Genomic DNA, 20,013 nt, shown 5'->3' with positions numbered 1-20,013 from the left:
AAATATGCTTTACACAATTGATGTATGTATGGATTGTGATGAGTTGTCTGAGCCCCTAATAAAATGATTTAAAAAAAAAAAAAGAAGAACTACAGACCCAGACACCCACCGGGGCAGTTCTACCCTGGCCTCTGTAGAGAGCTGCCACGAGTTGGCATCAACTGGATGACAGTGAGGTTTGGTGAGAACAATGTGGTCCTAGGACAAGCGGGTGTCAGCTATGCGCGTAGCAAGTCAGAGGAGAGGTAGGCAGGTGGGCAGGAAGGGCCAGAGCCCTCGCTGCTGGTCTCATGCCGGGGACTTACGGTGTCTGGAAGAGGTAGAGGCGCCAGTCGGCGGTACGCAGCTGGAAGACGTGCGGCTTCTTGGTGTAATGGGAGGCAGGGGTGGCCAGTGAGTGGTGCACCCCCACGGGCTCGTCCACCATCTGTCCCACCAAACTCTCCCCGTCCAGGCAGTGGTCCTCTCCCTGGCAGAGGGCACAGGGGCTCAGAAGAGGTGATCAGTTCCCCCTCCTTCCTGCTCCCCACTCTATCTGGTCAGGGGTGTCCACCACGTCCTACCTTCAGGAAATAGAGCACCATTCCTCGCAGTAAGGTGTGGAACATCTTCCAGCCGCGCTTGCCCCAAGGGGCTGCTCCAGGAGCAGAACACATGGTCAGTTTGGGAAACATAGCCCCTCAGCCTCTACTCCCCAGTACTGCTCCCAGTCCTCGCCCCCCCACCCCCCATCCTTCCTACCCACATGTACACACACATAGGTGTACCAAGATGACCCGCTGGCCCAATCACACTTGGACACACTCTCCCCATACACAAGCAATGGCTCCCGGGAACAAAAGCAGAGAACCTTCAGGTACCAATGCAGATGTTCATACAGACCGCCCCGCCCCCCTCGTCCCCCACAAGCCCACAAGCAAACACACCGCCCATGAGCACAGTTCCACCCAGACATTTCACAGGCTCCGTCCTCATGTATCCATCCAGAGGGGCTTCCTTGTCGGTGGACCCCACTCTGGGCACCAAGTGCTGGCTTCCACGCGCCTCTGCACCCTGGTCTTTTCTGGGGAGACTCAGTCCTGCTCCTGACCTCTCAGCTCTGTGGACAAAAGCCTGGAGGCCCTGCAGCCGCATCACCTGGACTTGGCTCGACTGCTAAAACCCATTTGATCTATTTTACCCATGACTGCTTGCCCAGAACATCACTCTGGTAATGTGGCCGCCCTGCTCAAAAGTCTTTGGCTGCTTGTGGAATGTGACCCAAATTCTGAACCCAGCATGTGGGTCCCAAATGCATCTCTCCACCAGTTTCTCTGACACCCATGTTCTAAGAAAATTCTGTGCTCTGGGAGGCATGGCCCCTGTCCAACTTCAAATATCCATTCCCATGTACCCTCCAATGTTCAACTCGGACACCAGCATTTCCCAGAAGGCTTCCTACCCCTGCTCCCACACCTCACCCCCAAAACTAAAACCCAAACCTTGCCTGCCTCCAGAGCCCCATGTTTGATCTGTCTCTCCTACACCACTCACCGGTTTCTCCCTTTCCTTGCAGACACTGATGTATGTCTCTAACATCTGCCCTGTCCTCAGGCTCTCTGAGGACAGGGGGAACTGCGCTGTTTTATCTCTGCTCTCCCGCCCTCCTCCCTGGGCCCGGAGCAGCGCTGCTGTGCAGTACACGCTGTGCACGCTGAGAAGGGAACTTGCATTGCCTGCCCTGGACATGTGTCGCCTTTCCCTCTGTCCCCACGCAGCCACACGAGCCCCATGCAGTGACACATGCCCCACACAGTCGCACGTGCCCCCACGCAGCCACACGTGCCCCACACAGTCACGTTTCCCACATAGTCACACGTACCCCACACAGCCACATATGCCCCACACAGTCACACATACCCCATGCAGTCATATGTGCCCCCACGCAGCCACATATGCCCCATAGTCACACGTGCCCCACACAGCCACAAGTGCCCCACAGTTACATATGTCCCACATAGTCACATGTGCCCCATGCGACAAGTGCCCCACGTAGTCACACGTGCCCCACACAGCCACACGTCCCACACACAGCCACACATGCCCCACACAGCCACATATGCTCCCCAATGCCACACGTGCCCCCCACAAATGGCCCCACACAGCCACACATACCCACGCAGTCACACGTGCCCCCGAGCAGAGTCCTGCTTTGCACATGCCTGCCCTGCTACAGGGCAGCGGACACTCACTCTTCTTGCCATCCGCGTCATGATGCATCTTCCGGGCCAGGATGCCCTGCTTGTAGGTGGGCACTGTGGGGTCCTGGGCGAGCTGGAGGAAGGGGCTGCTCATCTTGCCTGCTGGGGGAGAGAGCTTGGCCTTCTCAGGTCTGGCTGCATCTTCTTCATCCCTGGACATGAGAGAATCAGGTTGGAGGATGATTGGGCAATGATCACCAAGAGGTGCCCGATGGCCCCAGGGCCTTAGCCCCCCCCCCCCCTGCCCCGCCATTTTGCTGGGGACACATAGTTCAGGGCACTCCCCGCAAAAGAGATCATGTCTCCAAGCCAACCCATCAGTTCACTGACCCATCTCCTTCCTAGTTGGGCTCCTCTGCCCTTCTGAGATTGGACCAGCAATGAGGCCCAGGCCCAGACCACCCCCTACTGAGCGCCCGGCCCAGGGCTCTAAGCTTCTCCAGCTCCCCAGTGGGCAGGCCGAGGGATGGCAGGCCCAGAAGGGAAGGGCAGGGCTCTGACTTACATGGCCCACTCGAGCTTCTCACTTCGGATAGACCAGTAGAAGGCCTGGAACAGAAGCACACAGGTGGTCGGTGAGCCTCGGGGCGGTGGGCCCTTCTGTCTGCAGCCACCTTCTCCAGAACCAGACCCCTAACATAGCGATCCACCTGCCTTGAGCCAGGGACCCAGCTCTTCCAGCCACCCATACGGCAGATTATGTATGGAGCACTGCCACGTGTCAAGGAGCTCTGGTGGGGCTGTGGGACAGGCATTAGGCTGCTGACAACACAAGGTCAGCAGTTCAAACCCACTACCCACTCTGGGGAAAGCTGACACTACCTGGCTCTCTGCTTCCATCACGACTTAGTTGCGGGAACCCTGAAGAGCAGTTCTGTGCAGTCGTGTGCCTGGGAGTCCGCGTGATGGCGGCGGATGAGGGTGTTTTGCTGCAATGTGCCAGGCACCGGGCTGGGTGCTGAGCACAAGACTCGAGCGACAGGGAGTCCCTGCCCTACAATGTCTCCAAGTTCCCAGGCACACATTCCCAACCCCGAATCAAGTCCCTGCCCTTGAGTTGGTTCTGACTTGCAGCAATCCTACAGGACAGGGTCGAACTGCTCCTGTGTTTCCGAGACTTTAACTCTTTACAGGAGAAGAGTGTCTGATCTTTCTCCCAAGGAGCGACAGGTGAATGTGAACGGCTGGCCTTGGGGTGACCAGCACCATGTCTAACCCACTGCACTATCAGGACTGTCTTCTTTTCCTCCCAATACATGGATTACCTACAACATGCACAATATGCTGATGTTATCATGCTTAGATAGTCCTTCACGGATGTTCAAAATGCATGATTTATTGTTTAAAACCCTGCCATTCAGATACAGTTTTTAAGCTGCAGTTGCTTGAGCCATGGATCCATGCACTGACCACTTTTCTTAAACTGATAAGGCAGATTTGGGAAGCAACAAGATGTTACTGCAACGTATATATGGGAAAAGGCCTCAGGGACAACTCTCATGTGTTTTCTGAACAGAAATGGGACGCCAAGTCCTAGGATAACCCATATGATCCAGAACCTTCCACAAGTGGAGTTAGTACCTCGGCTGACAAAATGCCAATGTTGCGTAACGTTTCTTCAACATCAAAGGAACTTTGTTTATGACTTATCTTTTTAATGTATGTAGTCATGGCTTAATATATATATTGAGCTATATGCAATGCTTCTAATGTATGGAAAATAAAAATCAGATTTATAAAGGTACTGATAAAAGATAGTGTTAGTGAAAATGAAAAAAAGAGAGAGAGAGATGTTCTTCTGCAGAGACAACTTACAATGGCGTCATTGAATGGAAACACAGGCCAAGTAAAACACCAACCAAACAAAAACTCTCATGCCATCCATGCGATTCTGACTCCAAGCCACGCAACAGGGCAGGCAAGAACTGTCCTTGTGGGTTTCTGAAACTCTTACTGTTTTAACAGTTTTATTGGCACTTCTTCCACATATCATACAACTCAATAGTTCGATCGTATCAAGACAGGCTGTACAATCTTTACTACAATCCAGAGGTACGCTGCTTGCTTTTGCCAGGGCTGTGGGGCAGTCCGGCCCCTGCTGGGCGTTTGTAGCCCAGGTAAACAACCAGAATCTCCATCTAGGTCGGGGGTGGACATGCAAACATCCGGAGGGAATGGGTTCCAAGCCCTGGGTGTGGTGACCTTCATGGGACCCAGCACGGTGCCTGGCACGAAGGAGGTGTTCAGAGAAGGGTGCACACGGGCTGCATACCCGGCTGCTAAACCAAAGCTTTGAGCCTGTCCGTCTGTCCATCGGGGCCAACTCAAACAGCCGGCTTTAGAGAAACCCGCCTGGGAAACCCCGGAGAGTGCAGTTCCGCTCTGACACACATGGGGGCGCCAGGAGCCACGGCAACTGGTTTGCTTTAAAAAATGAGCTCCTGACATTTGAAGAGCATGCTGGGTTCCAGACAGTGTTAAGCATGCGGCCAACGACTCTCACTAGCAACACTGTGAGAAGACAGGCCCCATGAAGTGCGGGAGTTGTGGCCAAGACAAGAGTTCAAACCCGGGACAGAGGCTCCCACGGCTGAGCTCTGGACTGAATCCAAAGGTTGCGTCCCTTGCTCACTCAGAAGACCAGCAAACTAGCGTTTCTCAGTCTTCAGCAAGCCTGGCCACAGGGAAGCCAGACCCCACGCCATCAAGTCCACTCACTAGGGCAGAGTGGCTCTGCTCTCTCACGTTTCTGAGACTGCAATTCTTTACAGGAAGAAATGGCGCTTCTGACTCGGTAGGTCTATGAATACACCAACCCCCAAACAAACAAACCACACTCACTGCCAAGGGGTCAGCACGGACTCATCGTGACCGCCCGTGGGCGTCCGAGACTCACTGTTTACAGGAGTAAAAAGCCCAGTCTTTCTCCCGAAGGGCCGCTGGTGGTTTCAAACTGCCAACCATGCAGATAACGGCCCAATGCGCACCCACGACACCAGCGGGGCTCCTTCCATGGATATACAGTACTAACCAACTCCACATCAGTGGCATAGTGGGCTACGCATTGGGCTGGAAACCGGAAGGTCGGCAGTTTGAAACCCACAGCTGCTCCGAGGGAGAACGATGAGGCTTTCTAATCCTGCAAAGACTTGCAGCCTCAGAAACCCAAAGGGGTTCTAGTCTGTCCTACAGACTCTACGAGTCAGAATGAACTGGATGGGAGTGGGTTTGGCTTGGTTTAATCAATTGCATCATGGCTGGTGCTGCCAGAGAGGGATGCTTAACAAGGTCGGTGCCACGCATGCAAAGCCAGCACCCATGATCAGTGGAGGCCTGCATCTTGTTAGGATATCGACAGGCCTCAGTGGAGACGACGTGGACTAGAAGAAACCAAAGCCTGCTGAGCAACTTCTAAGAGCCGGCCAGTGGAAGCTGTAAGGCTCACAGCTGCCCTCTTCTCAGCCCATCAGAGAAGGGCAGGGGCTGGGTAGCATGTTGTTCCTTTGTGAGGGTCACTATGAACGGGCAACTCCGCAGTAGCCCACAGCAACAGCATCCTCTCAGGAGCAACTTGGCCGGGTCCGGTAGAGTGCAGCATCCCCTAGGGACAAGGAGTGAAGACCCTGGACCACCCCCTGGGAGCCCAGCCTACCTTGAGCAGTTCTTTGGGAAAGTTGGCTCCATCCTGCAGGCCGTTCAGGTTGGTGATGAATGCTTGGCAGCTCATGCTTTTCCCAAGGTTCTGTGGCCAGAGAAGAGGCCGCTGTCACACACACCCCCCGCCCCACCTCAACCAGGTGACTCCCTGGTGTCTCAGCAGCCTTCACCTGTTCCCCATGCCCCCAAAGCCCAGGGTCCTTCCCTAACCTCCTCCCAAGCCTCTGGTCTTCCCTCCCCCTCACTCCCACCCATGGATCTTCAACTCCCCCCGTACAGCTGCCCTTGAACAGTCCCAGGCCCGAGTGGCCCCCTGCCTCAGGTCCGCAGGCACGCCCCACCCTCTTACCTGTCCGTGCAGGTCCGTGTTAAGAAGCATGATGGCGCAGGTCAGGGTGTGCACAGAATCTGCCCCAGAGGGAGGCCAGGGGAAAGAAGGCACATTTGAAATCCAGACCCCTGTCCTCTCTCCCCCTAGGTTGGGTGACCCATAGAACTTTTCTGCCCCCTCTACCCTCCCACCCCGCACACATACACTACCACTGATCTCCTGAGCAGACCCCATGTTTGGAATCACTTGGGTGCCATCCTCCTCCCAAGAGCCTCAGAGCCCCTTGCCCTGCCTCCAGAGCTGCCCCCTCCCTACCCACTGACGAGAAGACCGCGGGATTGCAGTGGTGGAAGCGCTTGGAGAACTGGTAGAGGATCCGCTCCCGCTCCTGAGTCTCCCCGCTGAGTACCAGGGCCTGCAGGAAGCCCCTGAGAAGGAGGGCCAAAGTCAACAGAGCCCAGGCTGCAAGCTCTCTGCAGCCTCAGGCCTGGTACCACTGCCCTCCAGCCCCAATCTCCTCCTGGCGGGGGCCCAGGGTCATCACCGGAGGGCGCGATCCAGGCTCTGGCCTCCAAACTGGAAGAAGGACAAGTACTCCTCGGCTACAGCTCTGCTGAAGTCGTTGCTGCGGAGGAGAACAGGTGAGGCCTGAAGGCAGGGGCTGGGCTTCACAGGGCGCAGGCACACGTGTCACAGGACCTGACGGGCAGACTGGACGGGGCAGGGGTTCCAGGAGGGTCAGGGGCGGGCCAGCCAGGGCCGGGTCTGCAGCTGGGGTGTCCAGCTAATACAAGTGAGCAGGGCATGGGGAGTATGAGGCGGGCGAGGTGGGCGGGTCCAAGGGCCCTTAGCAAGGACCAAGGATGTGGAGAAGAGGGGACCAAAGTGTGAAGGAGGAGGGGTGGGGAGGGAGGGAAAGGGAAGGGATAAGGGTGGGGAAGAGATTGGCTGAGGCTAATGGGGTCGGGGGTCAGCGACGGGGCTGTCAAGAAGCTGGGAGGGGACAGGATGGCAGGGGCAGGGGGGGCGCTTATTGCAGCCCTCCCCAATCCTGCCTCACTTGGGTCCAGGGGCTCTTACTTCTTCCGCAGGTAGGCAGCCACTTCTGACTTCCGGAACCCCTCCAGATGATAGAGGCGTGAGGCCAAGTTCCAGGCCACCTGGTCCGTGCTGACACCGTTAGCCAGCTTGTCTCCAGCCTGCGGCCTCTGGCCTTCTTCCAGGGTCTGTGCTTGGGGCACGGGGCTCTCAAGAAACCTGGAAAAGTCCATGGGTGTCCTCAGACTGCTCCAGGTCCCCTGTACCACTCGGGACAGACATCAAAGGGTTCTGGGTCAAGTGTCCTTGCAGGCCTGTCATGGCAGGGGCATCCCAGAGACCACATCCCTAGTTCAAGTTCAGGGCTAGAGCTCCAGACCTGGGCAGGTAGAAGAGGAGCTGGGCCCAGGGCCTTATCCAGAGAAAGAGCAGACACACGGGCAGCCTGACCCAGCCTGGCCTGGGAGCCAGGAGAAGGCAGAGAGGAGCTTGGTACCCAGCACTTTCTCAGGTAAACCACAGGGGACCTCTCAATTTATCTCCCACCAGGAAGAAGATGCAGTCAGCTCTTTGGAGACCCAACTAGTGTTTATTGTGGCCCCAAATGGGGTGGGATCATCTCCCCCAAACCTCAGCAGACCCTTCTCTCTCACCTGCCCTGCCATCCTCAAGACGACTCCTTGTGCCATCTCCCCCCTCTGACTCCAGTCTACACTCCCAGACCTGAAGCTAAGAAAGGTGTAAGGACAGGGCCGAGAGCAGCAAATTAGAGGTGCTTGGGGAATGGTGACTGCTGGAGAGTTCAGAAGGGGCTTTCCACCCCTCACAGGCAGTCCAATAACCCCCTTTCCACAAGGGGATTGGATGGTGACCAATTACGACTGCAAACAGGCTCAAGGAACGGCCAGCAGACACGAAAACTGGAACTCCCAGCAGTCACAGAGTCCACCCTCCACCGGACTCTTGTTTGAGTTTGCCCTGCCACAACGCAAGCAGGTCTGGCAGCTCCGAACCAGCCAATAAGCAAGATAAGCATAGGCCTACGTGTGCTTACTGATTAGTCGTTAGCAAATTTATGCTTAAGAAAACAAAAAAATATAAAAGATTCTGCTCCTAGGTATGGCTGGAGTTAATCTCTCTCTCCCTGTCTCTCTCTCTCTCTCCCACACACCAGGTTCCTACAGAATCAAAGTCTCTTTTCCTGTTTATGATCCCTGATCGACAGGGTCCCCACTACGAGTCAGAGTCGACTAGCTGGCCGGGAGTTTGGTTAGACAGGTAGGGAGTTCCCCGGGAGCACGGGAGGCCAGGCTTACTCGTGCTGACTTTGTTTATTGGTTAATCTGACTCTGAGGTCCAGGATATCCTAATTACTTGGCTATTCATTCCCCGAGTGACCGCAGTTCGGGGAATTATTCGAATAGCCAGACTGCTTTTAAAATTAGACATCACTCAATGGTCTTTTCCCTTTAACATGCAGGTCACTTCTGTCCACCTGGTCGTCACTGATAACATCTCACGACTCCCAAGACCAGGTGAATGAAACGGAAGGTGGAGATACAAAGCTTGCAAACAAAGTGCAGCATTTCACCAAGTCCATGAACCTGATGCTGAAACATGGGGCCCAACTGACCATGGTTAAGCAGTCAGTGGCTGCAAGGTCAGCGGTTCAAACCCACCTGGAAGCTCCATGACAGAAAGACCAGCCAATCAGATACTGTGACTATCATCGCCCAGGTAGTTCTAAGCTCCCATCCTATTGTTCCCTATGCGTCAGCCCCAACACGACAGCCAGACAACAGAACCCTAATGAAACCACTCTCAAAATCATGAGAGTATGGTTCTGATTTTAGGTGCTTTTACTTTGGGCTGGGAACCACAAGGTCAGCAGTTCGAGCCCACCAGCTACTCTGTGGGAGAAATGGAAGGCTTTCCACTCCCATAAAGATTTACACAGATTACTCGGGAAACCACAGGGATGATTCTACTCTGTCTTATAGGGTCGCTAAGAGTTGGGGTCAACTTGATGGCATTGGAGTGGGTGTTTTAGGTTGGACTGATTTTCATGTTTGGTATAATGAATGCTGTCTTTTCAAATTGTCAGATTCCACCTCCCCCCACACTCGCCTCCCCATGGCCCATCCTCTGTCTGCACAGCTCCAGGGATGGCATGGCTTCCACATGATGAGGGAGGTGGCTCCTTGGTTTCTGGAGCTGACTGAAGTTGGCTCACCATCACCCAGGGATGACAGGATGGGAGAGGTTAACCCTCCAGGTACTGCATCATTCGGTCCCATGACTTGAACCATCCTGGTTCTTCTTGGTCTCCTTAATACCCCTATTTGACCAACCAGAGAAGAAAACCCCTTTCTTGGTATAAGCCCCCTTCCCCCAAAACAAGACAAAACAAACTCACTGCCATCAAGCCGATGCTGACTCACAGTGACCCTGCAGGACAGGGTGGAACTACCCCCTTGAGTTTCCAAGACTATAAACGGTTACAGAATTAGAAAGCTCCATCTTTCTCCCTAGGAGGGCTGGTGGTTTTGAACTGCAGACCTTTGGGACCGCAGCCCAACACATAGTAACCACTAGACCAGCAGGACTCTTGCCTTTCCTGGGATAGGAATCCCAGAAAGAATTCAAGGTTGGCTTGTAAGTTGGCGTATTCCTATCTCTGGCCAACAAAACTCCCTCCGTGCTACCCTCGGATCAGAGATGGCACCCTGACCCTAGGCCCTTTGGAGAATTTCCCCAGAGACCTCCTCAACTTCAAAGTCCATAAATCCCCCTCCCAATCCTTCTTCTCGCCTCATAAACTCTGCCTTCCACCTCCACTCCCCATACCTGCCTAACACCATTCCCCCAGGCACAGGCCCTGGTCCATTCCCTGAGCCCCTTCTCCTCCTCCTCCCCTGGTCTCCTTCCTGCCATGGGCCCTTCTCACAGGACCCCAGCCCAGCGCGTTCCCAACTGGCATCCGCTCTGTCACTGCTTGCCCTGTCGGAGCCTGTGCTCTCCCTCGGAACTCTGTGGACGCCCTGTCCAACGATCCTGAGCGAGTCAACGGCACGGCGCTGATGCTGCCTCGTGGCAATACTTTGCGCCTCTCATGATTTCCGAGGCTTTGCGCTTTCAGAAAACGATCGCCAGCATTGCTTCCAAGGTATCTCTGGGTAGGTTCCAACCATCGACCTTTCTGCCGTGTGGAATACGGGGCTGAGACACTTTACCCGGATCAGGGACTCCTGCTGACTGGCGCTTAGGTAACTCCCAGAATGCTCTTCTCATTCTCCACCCACATCAGGGAACTTGCGACGCACCCATCACTAGGAGCCTGATGGCCAGGGCGCCTGGCACTTACCCTTCTGTGGAAGCCGAGCGAGTGTCCAGCTGGACAGCACTGGACTCTTCACTCCTGGCTGTGTATTCATTCTTCACTGCTTCCCCTGGGCTCCGGGGCTCCCCTGCCTCCAGGGGAGGGGGCTCTGCACCCCCTGTCTCCAGGCATGGAAGATGTGAAGCATCCAGCGTCCACTTGGGGAAAACACCGTCCAGGTGCTGGTGTGGAAGCTCCGGGCTCCCCTCCTGGGAGGCCACTGGGCTGGGCCAGGGGCCAAGACCTCCGCTCTCAGACTCTGGGAGGCTATGCTCCAGGGAAGAGGCTGGGCTCTCGCAGAAGTAAGGGTCGGTGCTGATGGCAGACTCCTGCAGACCCTCGTCATCACCCTCCCCTGAGGAGGAGCACAGGGTGAGGTGGGCACAGGGGAGGGAGGGTGGCCATGAGTCAGGGGACCTGGCAGAGTCTGAGCCAGGCCAGACTCCCTCCCTGGGGCTCCTCCCCTGGAGCTGGGCAGCATGGCCAGTCTGTCCCTTGGGCAGTGGCCGCTCCCACACACCGGGCTCCAGCCCATGGAAACCACGGGTGCAGGGCTTTTGCTGACTCTCAGTGGAGAGCCGGGCATCAAAGATGCTGGCTCTTCAGCATCTATGTGGATACGTTCTCTGTAAGATTAGTATTCTTATACCTGCTTTGTGGGTGACACCACCGAGGCAGGGCTTCCCCCAAGTCTGTCTGGCTCCAGAACACTACGAGGGGGCCTCTTTGTGACAGCGAGGGACCCATGAGTTATCTTTGTCACCACTGCAGAACCCAAAGCCTTGTCCCACCCCGTGTCTCAGGGGACTCTTCTCCTCACAGCAGACTGGGCCTCACCTCTGTCCAGGGAGCAGGGGGACACGTGGAGCCAGGAAGAATCCTCGTCAGCCTGCCGGCCCTCGGGGCAGGGCACGGCCAGTGGAAGAAAGCCGAGAGGGTTGCTTGAGCCCGGAAGACGCTAGAAAGGAGAAAGAGGGGGACCAGGGTGGGTGGTAAGGATGGAAGACTGACCTGCGAGTATACAGCATCGTCCCACCCCACTGATTCACCCCTCACCCCACATCCTCCTTCCCTGGGAAAAGCACCCAAAATCCAAGTGCACTGTCATTGAGCACTGACTCACAGCGATCCTATTGGATGGGCCAGAACTGCCCCGGGGGGTTTCCGAGACTGCCACTCTTTAAGGGAATAGAAAGCCCCATCTTTCTCCCGAAGAGCGGCTGGTGGTTTCGAACTATGGACCTTGTGGTTAGCAACCCAACGAGTACAGAAGAACCCACCAGGTCTCCAGGGAGAAGCACTACACTTTGGACATCTTGGCCCCGGGCTCTGGGGCCACTGGCTCCTGCTCTGCTGTGTGTGTGTGTGTGTGTGTGTGTGTGTGTGTGTGTGTGTGTTCCAATAAGACTTTATTTAAATGGAAGAAGTCTGCACGGTGGCTGGCGGGTAACTGGATTCACGTTGGACACATGTCATAGTTTGCCAAACACTGGTTTCAAATATATATATAAAATTTAAGTCAGAAGCTGATATGTAATAATATTCATGCATCTTTGAGAGAAAAAGTGTATGTCCCTCAAAAAGGGGCATCTATCCAGGCACTATTAATTGGGCCCTGCTCTGCTTTTTACAGAGATGAGAGGTGGCCCCCAGAGAGCCGAAGGAAGGGACTTGCCAAAGGTTGTGCAAGGTGAGTGGCAGGGCTGGAGCCAGATCCTAAGCATCCTGACTCCCAGGCCGATGCACTGTCCTCCCAGGATGTCGTCGCTAATGCAGGACCAGCTCTCTCTCCAGAGGGATCCTTAGGGAGAAGAAAAGGAGAGAGAAGTTTGGCCACAGGAAAATCGCCCCCAGGGCCTTTCCCACTTCCCTCAGGCCTCATGGCTTCCGTGCCCCAACTCTCCTCCAGTGTTCCCTGCCCAAGGCGTGCCGGTGGTTACAGGGAGGCAGCGGCCCACAGGTCCTGGGCTAGGCTCTGCCACTCCAGAACTCCAGCACAAGCCCAGCTCAAGACCACCATGAAAGGCCTCCCCGAGGACTCCTGAGAGCAAGAAGGTCCCGAGAGAATATATTTCCGTAAGACATAGCAGTGACCACCCGATGCTGGGAGCCTTTTACCAGTCCTCAAGGAGCCCCTCTGATCTCAGGGGTCTGGTAGGAGAGCTGTTTCAGCTAACAGCTCTTCTTGGTTGTTCTATGGGATTAGGGAGGTTGAGAAGTTACAGCGTGCCCTCTGCCATCTTCCAGCTGAAGCCTTATCTCTTAGGCAGAGGCCTCTCTGGGAAAACTGTGCCCCTGGTGCCCCCATCCCTAGATAGGGAGGTTCTCTGCCTTGGTCATGGGGTGGGAAGGGGGGGCTTCCCTACTGAGGGCCTCAGGGCGGGAGAGGACAGACGGTGAGACCAAAGTAACAACAAAAAAATCTCTCAAGAAACACCTCCCCACTAGGGAAGGAGGTCACCCCCCGGCGGCTGACCCCTGCCCTGCCCTGGTACTGCTGGGGAATGCCTGGAGGTGGGAGGGGCAGAGTCTGAGAAGGGCCTGGAACAGGCTGCAATGGGAGGAGCTGTTTGTTCTCCAAGTACCCAGATGTGGCCCTCTGGAGCTGGCTGGCAGGGGACATTCGTGGACTTAATCTCCACACTACGCAGGTTACATCAGGGCATCGATCATGTTTCCCAGAATTCTGAAGGCCAAGCCAGTCCTTATTTTCTGCTCCCAAAGACCCTCAGCCTCTGGAAAGGGCATCTGGGCCCAGAGACCTCAGAAGGCAGCCTCACCCCACCCAGGCGCTCCCCTGCACAGTCCAGGCGGGTTCCCAGGCCCCTGTCTCTGCTTACCTCATTATCCGCCTGGCCAGGGAGTGTCCTGGGTGCTCCCTCGGTGGCACCCTCTGTGGGCCAGGAGAGGGAGTGGACTCTGTAGATGGGCATAGGGAACGGAGGGGTGCTGTGCCCACTGGACCCAGTGGCACCATCTTCCAAATCCAGCTCCCTTTCCAGCTCCCAGGAGACTTCGCCTCCTGGGAAAGAGGCTTCTTGCATCTGCAAGCTCTCAGGCCCCGGCCTCCCATCCTTCAGGGCGTTTGGGAACCCCCAGGAAAAAAGCTCTCCAGAAGTCTCGGAGCAAGGGCTCTCCAGAAAGAGAGGGTTGTCGAAGAACAGGCTCTCCTCCTCGGGACTCCACTCAGGGCACAACCCTGCTATGGCCTCCCTCGGCCACCCGTGGCTCTCCTCGGGCCCGCTGCTGTCGTCCCCCGTGTCCTCCTCCATGGGCGGGGGCCTCGGTTGGAGGCCCGAGTCTTGGGGACTAGCCGGGCTGGAGGGGAAGGTGGGGAGGCCCCCTGGGGCTGTGGGGATGCAGCATCTCAGCTCAGCCCTGAGCCCCCCTTCTGTCTTCTCTAGCTCCTCCTCCAGGTCCAACACACACATCTGGGCCTGAAGGATGCCAGCCCAGAACATGACCTGGGCTGACGTGCTTTGGCTATGCTGGGAGTTGCCTCCGGGCAGCCCAGGGGGTGTTGTGCTCTGCCGGAGCTCCCCTTCAGAACAGCAGCTCTCCAGGTGGGTGGGCTCTTCCACCTGACCCCCCAGGGCATCTTGCCTGCTGGGATCTGGAGGGCCAAAGGCCCGAGCCTGTTCCCTGCAAGGTCCAGTCGATTCAGGTTGGAGGCTCCATTCCCTCAGGGGTACTCCTGGGCTGGGCTGCAGGCTGTCTCCCAAACAGATGTTGAGAAAGTCCATGGATTGGGGGTGGTCAGAGAGTCCGTCGTCACCCATCATCCACAAAGCCAAAGCTGGGCAGGAGCCCCCGGAAGCATCCCCCTTCACAATACCATTGCGCAGGAGACTGGGTGCGCTGGCCGGGCCGTCACTGGGAGTCCATAGCTACCCTGGAAACGCACAAAGCAAGTCAGGTCAGGGCGCTGTCAAGGCAGGGAGTCTGTCCGGCCGGTGAATGGCACACCTTGTGCGTTACACACGCTGTGGAGTGCCTTCCACACCCATGAACTCTGCTCAGGCACTCTGACCCCTTGGGCGTGTGCCACGAGGTCACTGGTGCTGCCATCTCAACAACTGCCCACGACAGCACCTGCCCCAAAGAGAGGCCGTCTGTTGGGTGGAGTGGCTTCACTGAAAAGAGTCGACTAGCCCAATCTGATGGCTTTCTGGGGGAGGTCGATTCTGAAGGTTGGGGGGGTGGGGTGAGTGTGGGCGAAAATGCCTCACTGTGATCTGTGACTGTAGTGGCGGGCCAAAAGTGACCTACAGATTAAAACACGTGGGGGGCTGCAAAAGACAGACAAGGGGCAGAAAAGAATGGGACAGACACACAGGAGAACCAGGCACCCAGGAAGGAAGGGCTACGTGCCTCCTGCCCGCCACTCCCCAGGGCTGCAGTCCTGGGACAAGCCCCATTCACAGAGCCGGCTAGCTCCCCTTTTTTTTTCTTGAAGGCAAGTAACAGTTGTCCAGTTTGACCGGGCTGGAAGCAGGGGCTCCAGTAGGGTAAACCTGGCGGGAGGAGACCTCCTGCAGTAGTAGCACTTCAGCCCCTACTGCCTCACCAGTGAGCAGACCACCTGTCCCAGGGGGCAGAGCTCGCTGCCCCCTGGGGATGAGGAGGGAGGCTGGGGGCAGGGTACCATGTCTGCCGGGAGCAGCATCATATCGACTTAGAGGTGCCGCACTCCGAGTGGGACCCCATCCAAAGCAGATAAAGAAGCTCATAGGTTATTGCCGCTAAGCATTCAGCACAGTGTGGACCATGGCTTCCAAGGCTGCAATGTAGAGAATTACTTAATATAGCTCTTCTAGCCATAGGTTTTGTTACCCCTCATTTTCCTGATGGATCTGGGTAAGAAGGTGGTTGTATTGTATGATTCAACTGTGAGTGACTGCCATCTTGCGGGGATAAAGTGAGCCATGTCAGTAAGGGAGATCTCACTCCTAGCAAGAACCTGGAGTGGAGTGCATCCCTGGGCCCCACCATCACAGCACAATGAGCCTCCTGGATCCGAGAAGACACAATGGATGGGTGTATACATTATGATAAGAGTTCTATGAGCCTCCAATAAAATTATTTTTTTTAAAATAAAGCTCTTTCCTATACACATGAGTGCCTATGAATTTCTTTCTCTAGTCTACCCTGAATAACACACGCCTTTAGATCCTGAATAGATGGTAACTAATGCACACAGCTTCCCAAACCAAGATCCAGTGAGTGCCCGCTGTTGTTTAACCCAAACTCCCTGATGTCCATCCATGCCAACCCACAGCAACACTGTCGGACCAGGGAGAACTGCCCTGTGAGCTCCCAGACTGGAACTTTTAGGGGAGTAGAAAGCGCCACCTTTCTCCCGAGGAGTGGCTGGTGGTTTGGAACTGCCGACTTTGCGGGTCGCAGCCCAACGCGTACCCACTGCCCTACCATGACTCCTCCTACTGTTCAAAGTCACCTTGAAATTACAGCTTTGCCCAGTGCCTTCTGCCCAGAGGCAGGGCCAGGAGGAATTCCAGGGTCCCTGGGTAGTAGATTCAGTGATTAACTCTCTGGGCTGCGACCCTCTGGGTCCCAAACCACCACCCCCTGAGCCAGGAAGGAGATTAAACATGTCACCCAGCGTCTCCCATCAGCAGCCCACATCGCCGCTGTCCTGTGCCATCAAGCTGATGGCACTGTGACTCTGAGCCACCCTCTAGGGCACAGGACAGCTGCCTGCAGGGTGTCCTAGGCCGGCCCCTTAAAGGAAGTAGATCTTTTCCCCCAAGGATGCACTGGGTGGGTTCAAACAGCCAACCTGTCATTAGCAGCCAAGCTGGACCGGCCTGGCCATGCGCACTCCTCACCAGCCGTAAAACACAGGAACCTTCTGGCTAGAGCTGTCCATTCGGAGCTGGAGGCGAGCAGGGTGGGGTGAGGGGTGGGCAGAGCAGTCTGGGCAGCAGCCCCGTCTGACCCCTCCCTGACGGCCTCCATCCCCAGGCCTCAGACTTCACTTCCCCGGGCAGCTTCCGGCTGCCAGTGCATCCCCGTGTCCTCCCTTTCCATGACCCTCCCTCAGGGCCTCCTTCCCACACTCTGCCACTCCGTGTAGCTAAGGATGTGCCACCTCAGGAGCATGCTTCTGTGGCTGTCAGGGTGTTTGCAGGGTGCACGCCAACTCCCTCCTCCCACGAGGGTGCTCGGACAGCCAAACACTCACCTGCCCAAAATGAGACTGGGCGCAGTGGGAGGGGCTGGGGCCCTGCTGGAATGGCCATCCTGCTTTTAAAAAAATGTTTATTTTTGTATGATATGTAAGCCTGGAGTTCAGGGCTCTCTCTCTGCAAATGGGAGCTTATGAAAAAATGGGTCTAAGTAAATAAAGCAGTGGGAACCCTGGTGGCCCAGTGGTTACAAGCTAGGCCGCTAACTATCAAGTTGGTGGTAGGAAACCACCCACCCACTGCACCTCGGGAGAATGGCGGGGTCTCCTTCTCTCGGCAACAGTCATGGTCTCAGAAACTCCCAGGGGCAGCGCCACCCTGTCCTGCAGGGTGATTCGGCCTCCCCTCGATGGCAGAGAGTTTGGGTTTAAAGCATGCAGGGGTGCAGACAGATGCTCACCTCCCTGCCGGACAGGGAGTAACGATCGGGTTTACCTTCTCAGGGGACCGCAGGGACTCCTGGCCAGAGTCATCGGGAAGGTGGGGGTGGGGGGACCTGAAATCCTGAGGGCTCTTCCCAGAGACCCAAGAGGGCGAAGCACACTGCAGAGGTCCGAGGACTCTGAGGAGCCCCTGGGAGGTGCAAGCGATTCACGCAGGGGGCTGTTAATCGGATGGCTGGAGGTTGGAGGGTACCCGTCCCCCTCCGGGGGTACCTCAGAAGAAAGGCCTGGCTATCTCCTTCCAAAAACACAGCCACTGAAAGCAGAGCTACTCAGACAAACATGGTGGCCATCAGCAGGAAGAATGGCGGAGTCCGAAGCGCCTCAGAGGGGATGAACGGGGAGGGTGGGTTCAGGGAAGTGGCGAGGTGCCTGCCCCGGCCCCTGGCGGGAGAGAGAGGGGCAGAGACCGGCAGCATTTGATGGGGACCAAAGTATGCAGTTGTACAGGGTCCAGACGCTTGGGACCAATTAGACTCAACCTGACTGCATTCCATTCCTCGCTCCTATTCCAGGGCATTTATCAGAGCGTGCAATCATCCACTGTGAACACACACACACACACACACACACACACACACCAGACTGCAAATACTAAGGAGACAGGTTCTTTGGGATTCTCCTTCACTGCTGTGTCTCACTAAGTAAATAAGAAGTGGCACAATCACTCCATGTGACTAATATTGTTGTCCCCAAGATGACCTATGAAACCCTGGGAGGCGTATGGTTCTGCTGTAAGTCGAGTGCATTAAAAAGCTTACCTGAGGCGCTCAGGACCACCTGCGAGACACCTGCTGCTACGAAACCCTGCTAGGAGAGAGCTCCCGTTTCAGGTGCAACAAACAAAAAAACTCACTGCCACCGGGTCAGTGTGGACTCGTAGCGACCCTATAGGACAGGGTGGAACTGCGCCTGTGAGTTTCCAAGACTGTAACTCTTTACAGGAAAAGAAGCCCCATCTTTCTCCTGTGAGGCAGTGGGTGGTTTTGAGCTGTGGACCTTGTGGTTAGCAGCCCAATGTGTGACCCCTGTGGCCCCAGGGCTCCTAGGCTCCGTATTTTGCTAACCACCTCCGGGTCCCACCCGCCGCCATCGAATCCATTCTGACTCACAGAAACGCTGTGGGGCCGAGTAGAACTGCCCCCTGCTGTTCCCAAGGCGGTAAATCACTACAAGAACCAAATCTAGCCAATAGACACACAAGGCACCTGGATTTTGGAAGACAGCCCCAGTGGTGCAGTGGTTACACAGTGGGCTGCTCACTCCAAGGTCAATTGTTCAAACCCAGCAGCGGCTCTGCAGGTGAAAGATGAGGTTGTCTGCTCCTGTACAGATTCTCGGGCTCAGAAACCCACAGCAGGCAGTGAGTTAGAATTTTTTTTTTTTGGGGGGGGGGCGTAATTGGGGGAAACACACTAAACATTTATACACTGTGTTGGAAATTCTAATTTAAGTGGGTCTATAGTTTACATAGCAACCCAGCCCCATGGCGTTTTCCATAATGCAGAATGCTTTTCCCTGCCATATGCCAGGTCTAGAATTCTGCTTTGTGGATCTGAGTCAGTGGAATTACCAAACACCCCACAAAGCAGGCGAATGTCAGGTATGAATCTAGGAGGCATGGCTCTGCTGCTGTGCATTAAATTAATACCATCGGAAGATTTGCCCCATCACCAGTCATGATGCTTGTGTAAATAGTGTCCAGTCGCTTAAAAATGTATGGAATCTGTGAAAGTCAACAGTTTATGTATGAAGTTCATAACTAGCCTATACCCGTATAATTTTCTTTCCTCAGCAGTGTTTTAAGTTCTGTACCATTGGCTAAACTAATGCCACTCTCAGTACATAGTACTGGTAGGCACAATGCATTGAACTGCTAATTGCAATGTCAGCAGTTCCAAACCACCACCTAGCTCCACAGGGGAAGAATGAGGCTTTCTCCTCTTGTGAAGATTTTCAGGCTCTGAGACTCACAGGGGCAGGTCTACCCTGCCTGCTGGCTCAGCATTGACTTGATGGGAGGGGAAGTGGTGCCCCGGGGGATGACTGATAATATCCTCTAACATCAAATGACACTGATCTCTGTAAGGTGAACCAGAGACATGTGTAAACCATAGTTGCATGAATAGACTTTGAGCTTGCAATTAATTTTAGCCCCAATCTACAAACAATAAGTTCTTATGACATGGCCCTGCTTGATGCCTGCCCTCATGCAGAGATCACCGAAGAACATAGGTGGTATAGCAAAATGTGTGAGGAAACTAGAGGGTGCCCAGCTATCAGGAAGAATAGCATCTGAGGTCTTAAAGGTGTGTTTTCAAACAAGCAGCCATCTAAGTGAGGTGTCACCCAAGTCCACAAGGCATAAGAACAACAACCTGTGTGATCCAAGGATTGTAAATAATAGAGTCCGAATCTAAAGAAGGGGATGGTATCAGAGTTTAAATTGTGAACACCTGGTTTGTAGAAGACTCTGGATGGCAATGGAAGCCCAGCATCCATTTGCAAGGGCTGAGCCTGGGTTAGCCTCCAGTGAATACCCTCTGGTCACAGCAAGGGCATGACTAACTCTGCCAACAGAGGACATTGTAAAGTCGACTATGGCAAGAATTAGGATGCGTTATCTTATCATCTGATCTCCTCTTTGACCCATTTTAAAGCGGTTTCCATGAAACACACACACACACACACACACACACACACACACACACACACA

The 20,013-nt window shown here is 55.2% G+C and overlaps 1 protein-coding gene across 1 annotated transcript in view; it reads right to left on the bottom strand.

Annotated features, from left to right (window-relative positions):
* PSD4 (pleckstrin and Sec7 domain containing 4) overlaps positions 1-20,013 on the bottom strand; it is a 29,741-nt gene that overhangs the window by 5,508 nt on the left and 4,220 nt on the right. The window contains exons 2-14 of the mRNA XM_045287126.1: positions 13,486-14,537; positions 12,321-12,446; positions 11,483-11,603; positions 10,631-11,000; positions 7,309-7,485; positions 6,773-6,853; positions 6,544-6,656; positions 6,247-6,305; positions 5,893-5,982; positions 2,746-2,789; positions 2,232-2,392; positions 564-634; positions 306-469 (exon numbers count right to left, since the gene is read on the bottom strand). Coding sequence (XP_045143061.1) covers positions 306-469; positions 564-634; positions 2,232-2,392; positions 2,746-2,789; positions 5,893-5,982; positions 6,247-6,305; positions 6,544-6,656; positions 6,773-6,853; positions 7,309-7,485; positions 10,631-11,000; positions 11,483-11,603; positions 12,321-12,446; positions 13,486-14,427 — 2,519 coding nt within the window. The 5' untranslated portion in view covers positions 14,428-14,537. The remainder of the gene's footprint in view (positions 1-305; positions 470-563; positions 635-2,231; positions 2,393-2,745; positions 2,790-5,892; positions 5,983-6,246; positions 6,306-6,543; positions 6,657-6,772; positions 6,854-7,308; positions 7,486-10,630; positions 11,001-11,482; positions 11,604-12,320; positions 12,447-13,485; positions 14,538-20,013) is intronic.

The sequence above is a fragment of the Echinops telfairi genome, unplaced genomic scaffold (genome assembly GCF_000313985.2).
Source record: "Echinops telfairi isolate 266 unplaced genomic scaffold, ASM31398v2 ScPeMD7_11;HRSCAF=52, whole genome shotgun sequence".
NCBI lineage: Eukaryota > Metazoa > Chordata > Mammalia > Afrosoricida > Tenrecidae > Echinops > Echinops telfairi.
This window is presented reverse-complemented; position numbering and strand designations above follow the sequence as displayed.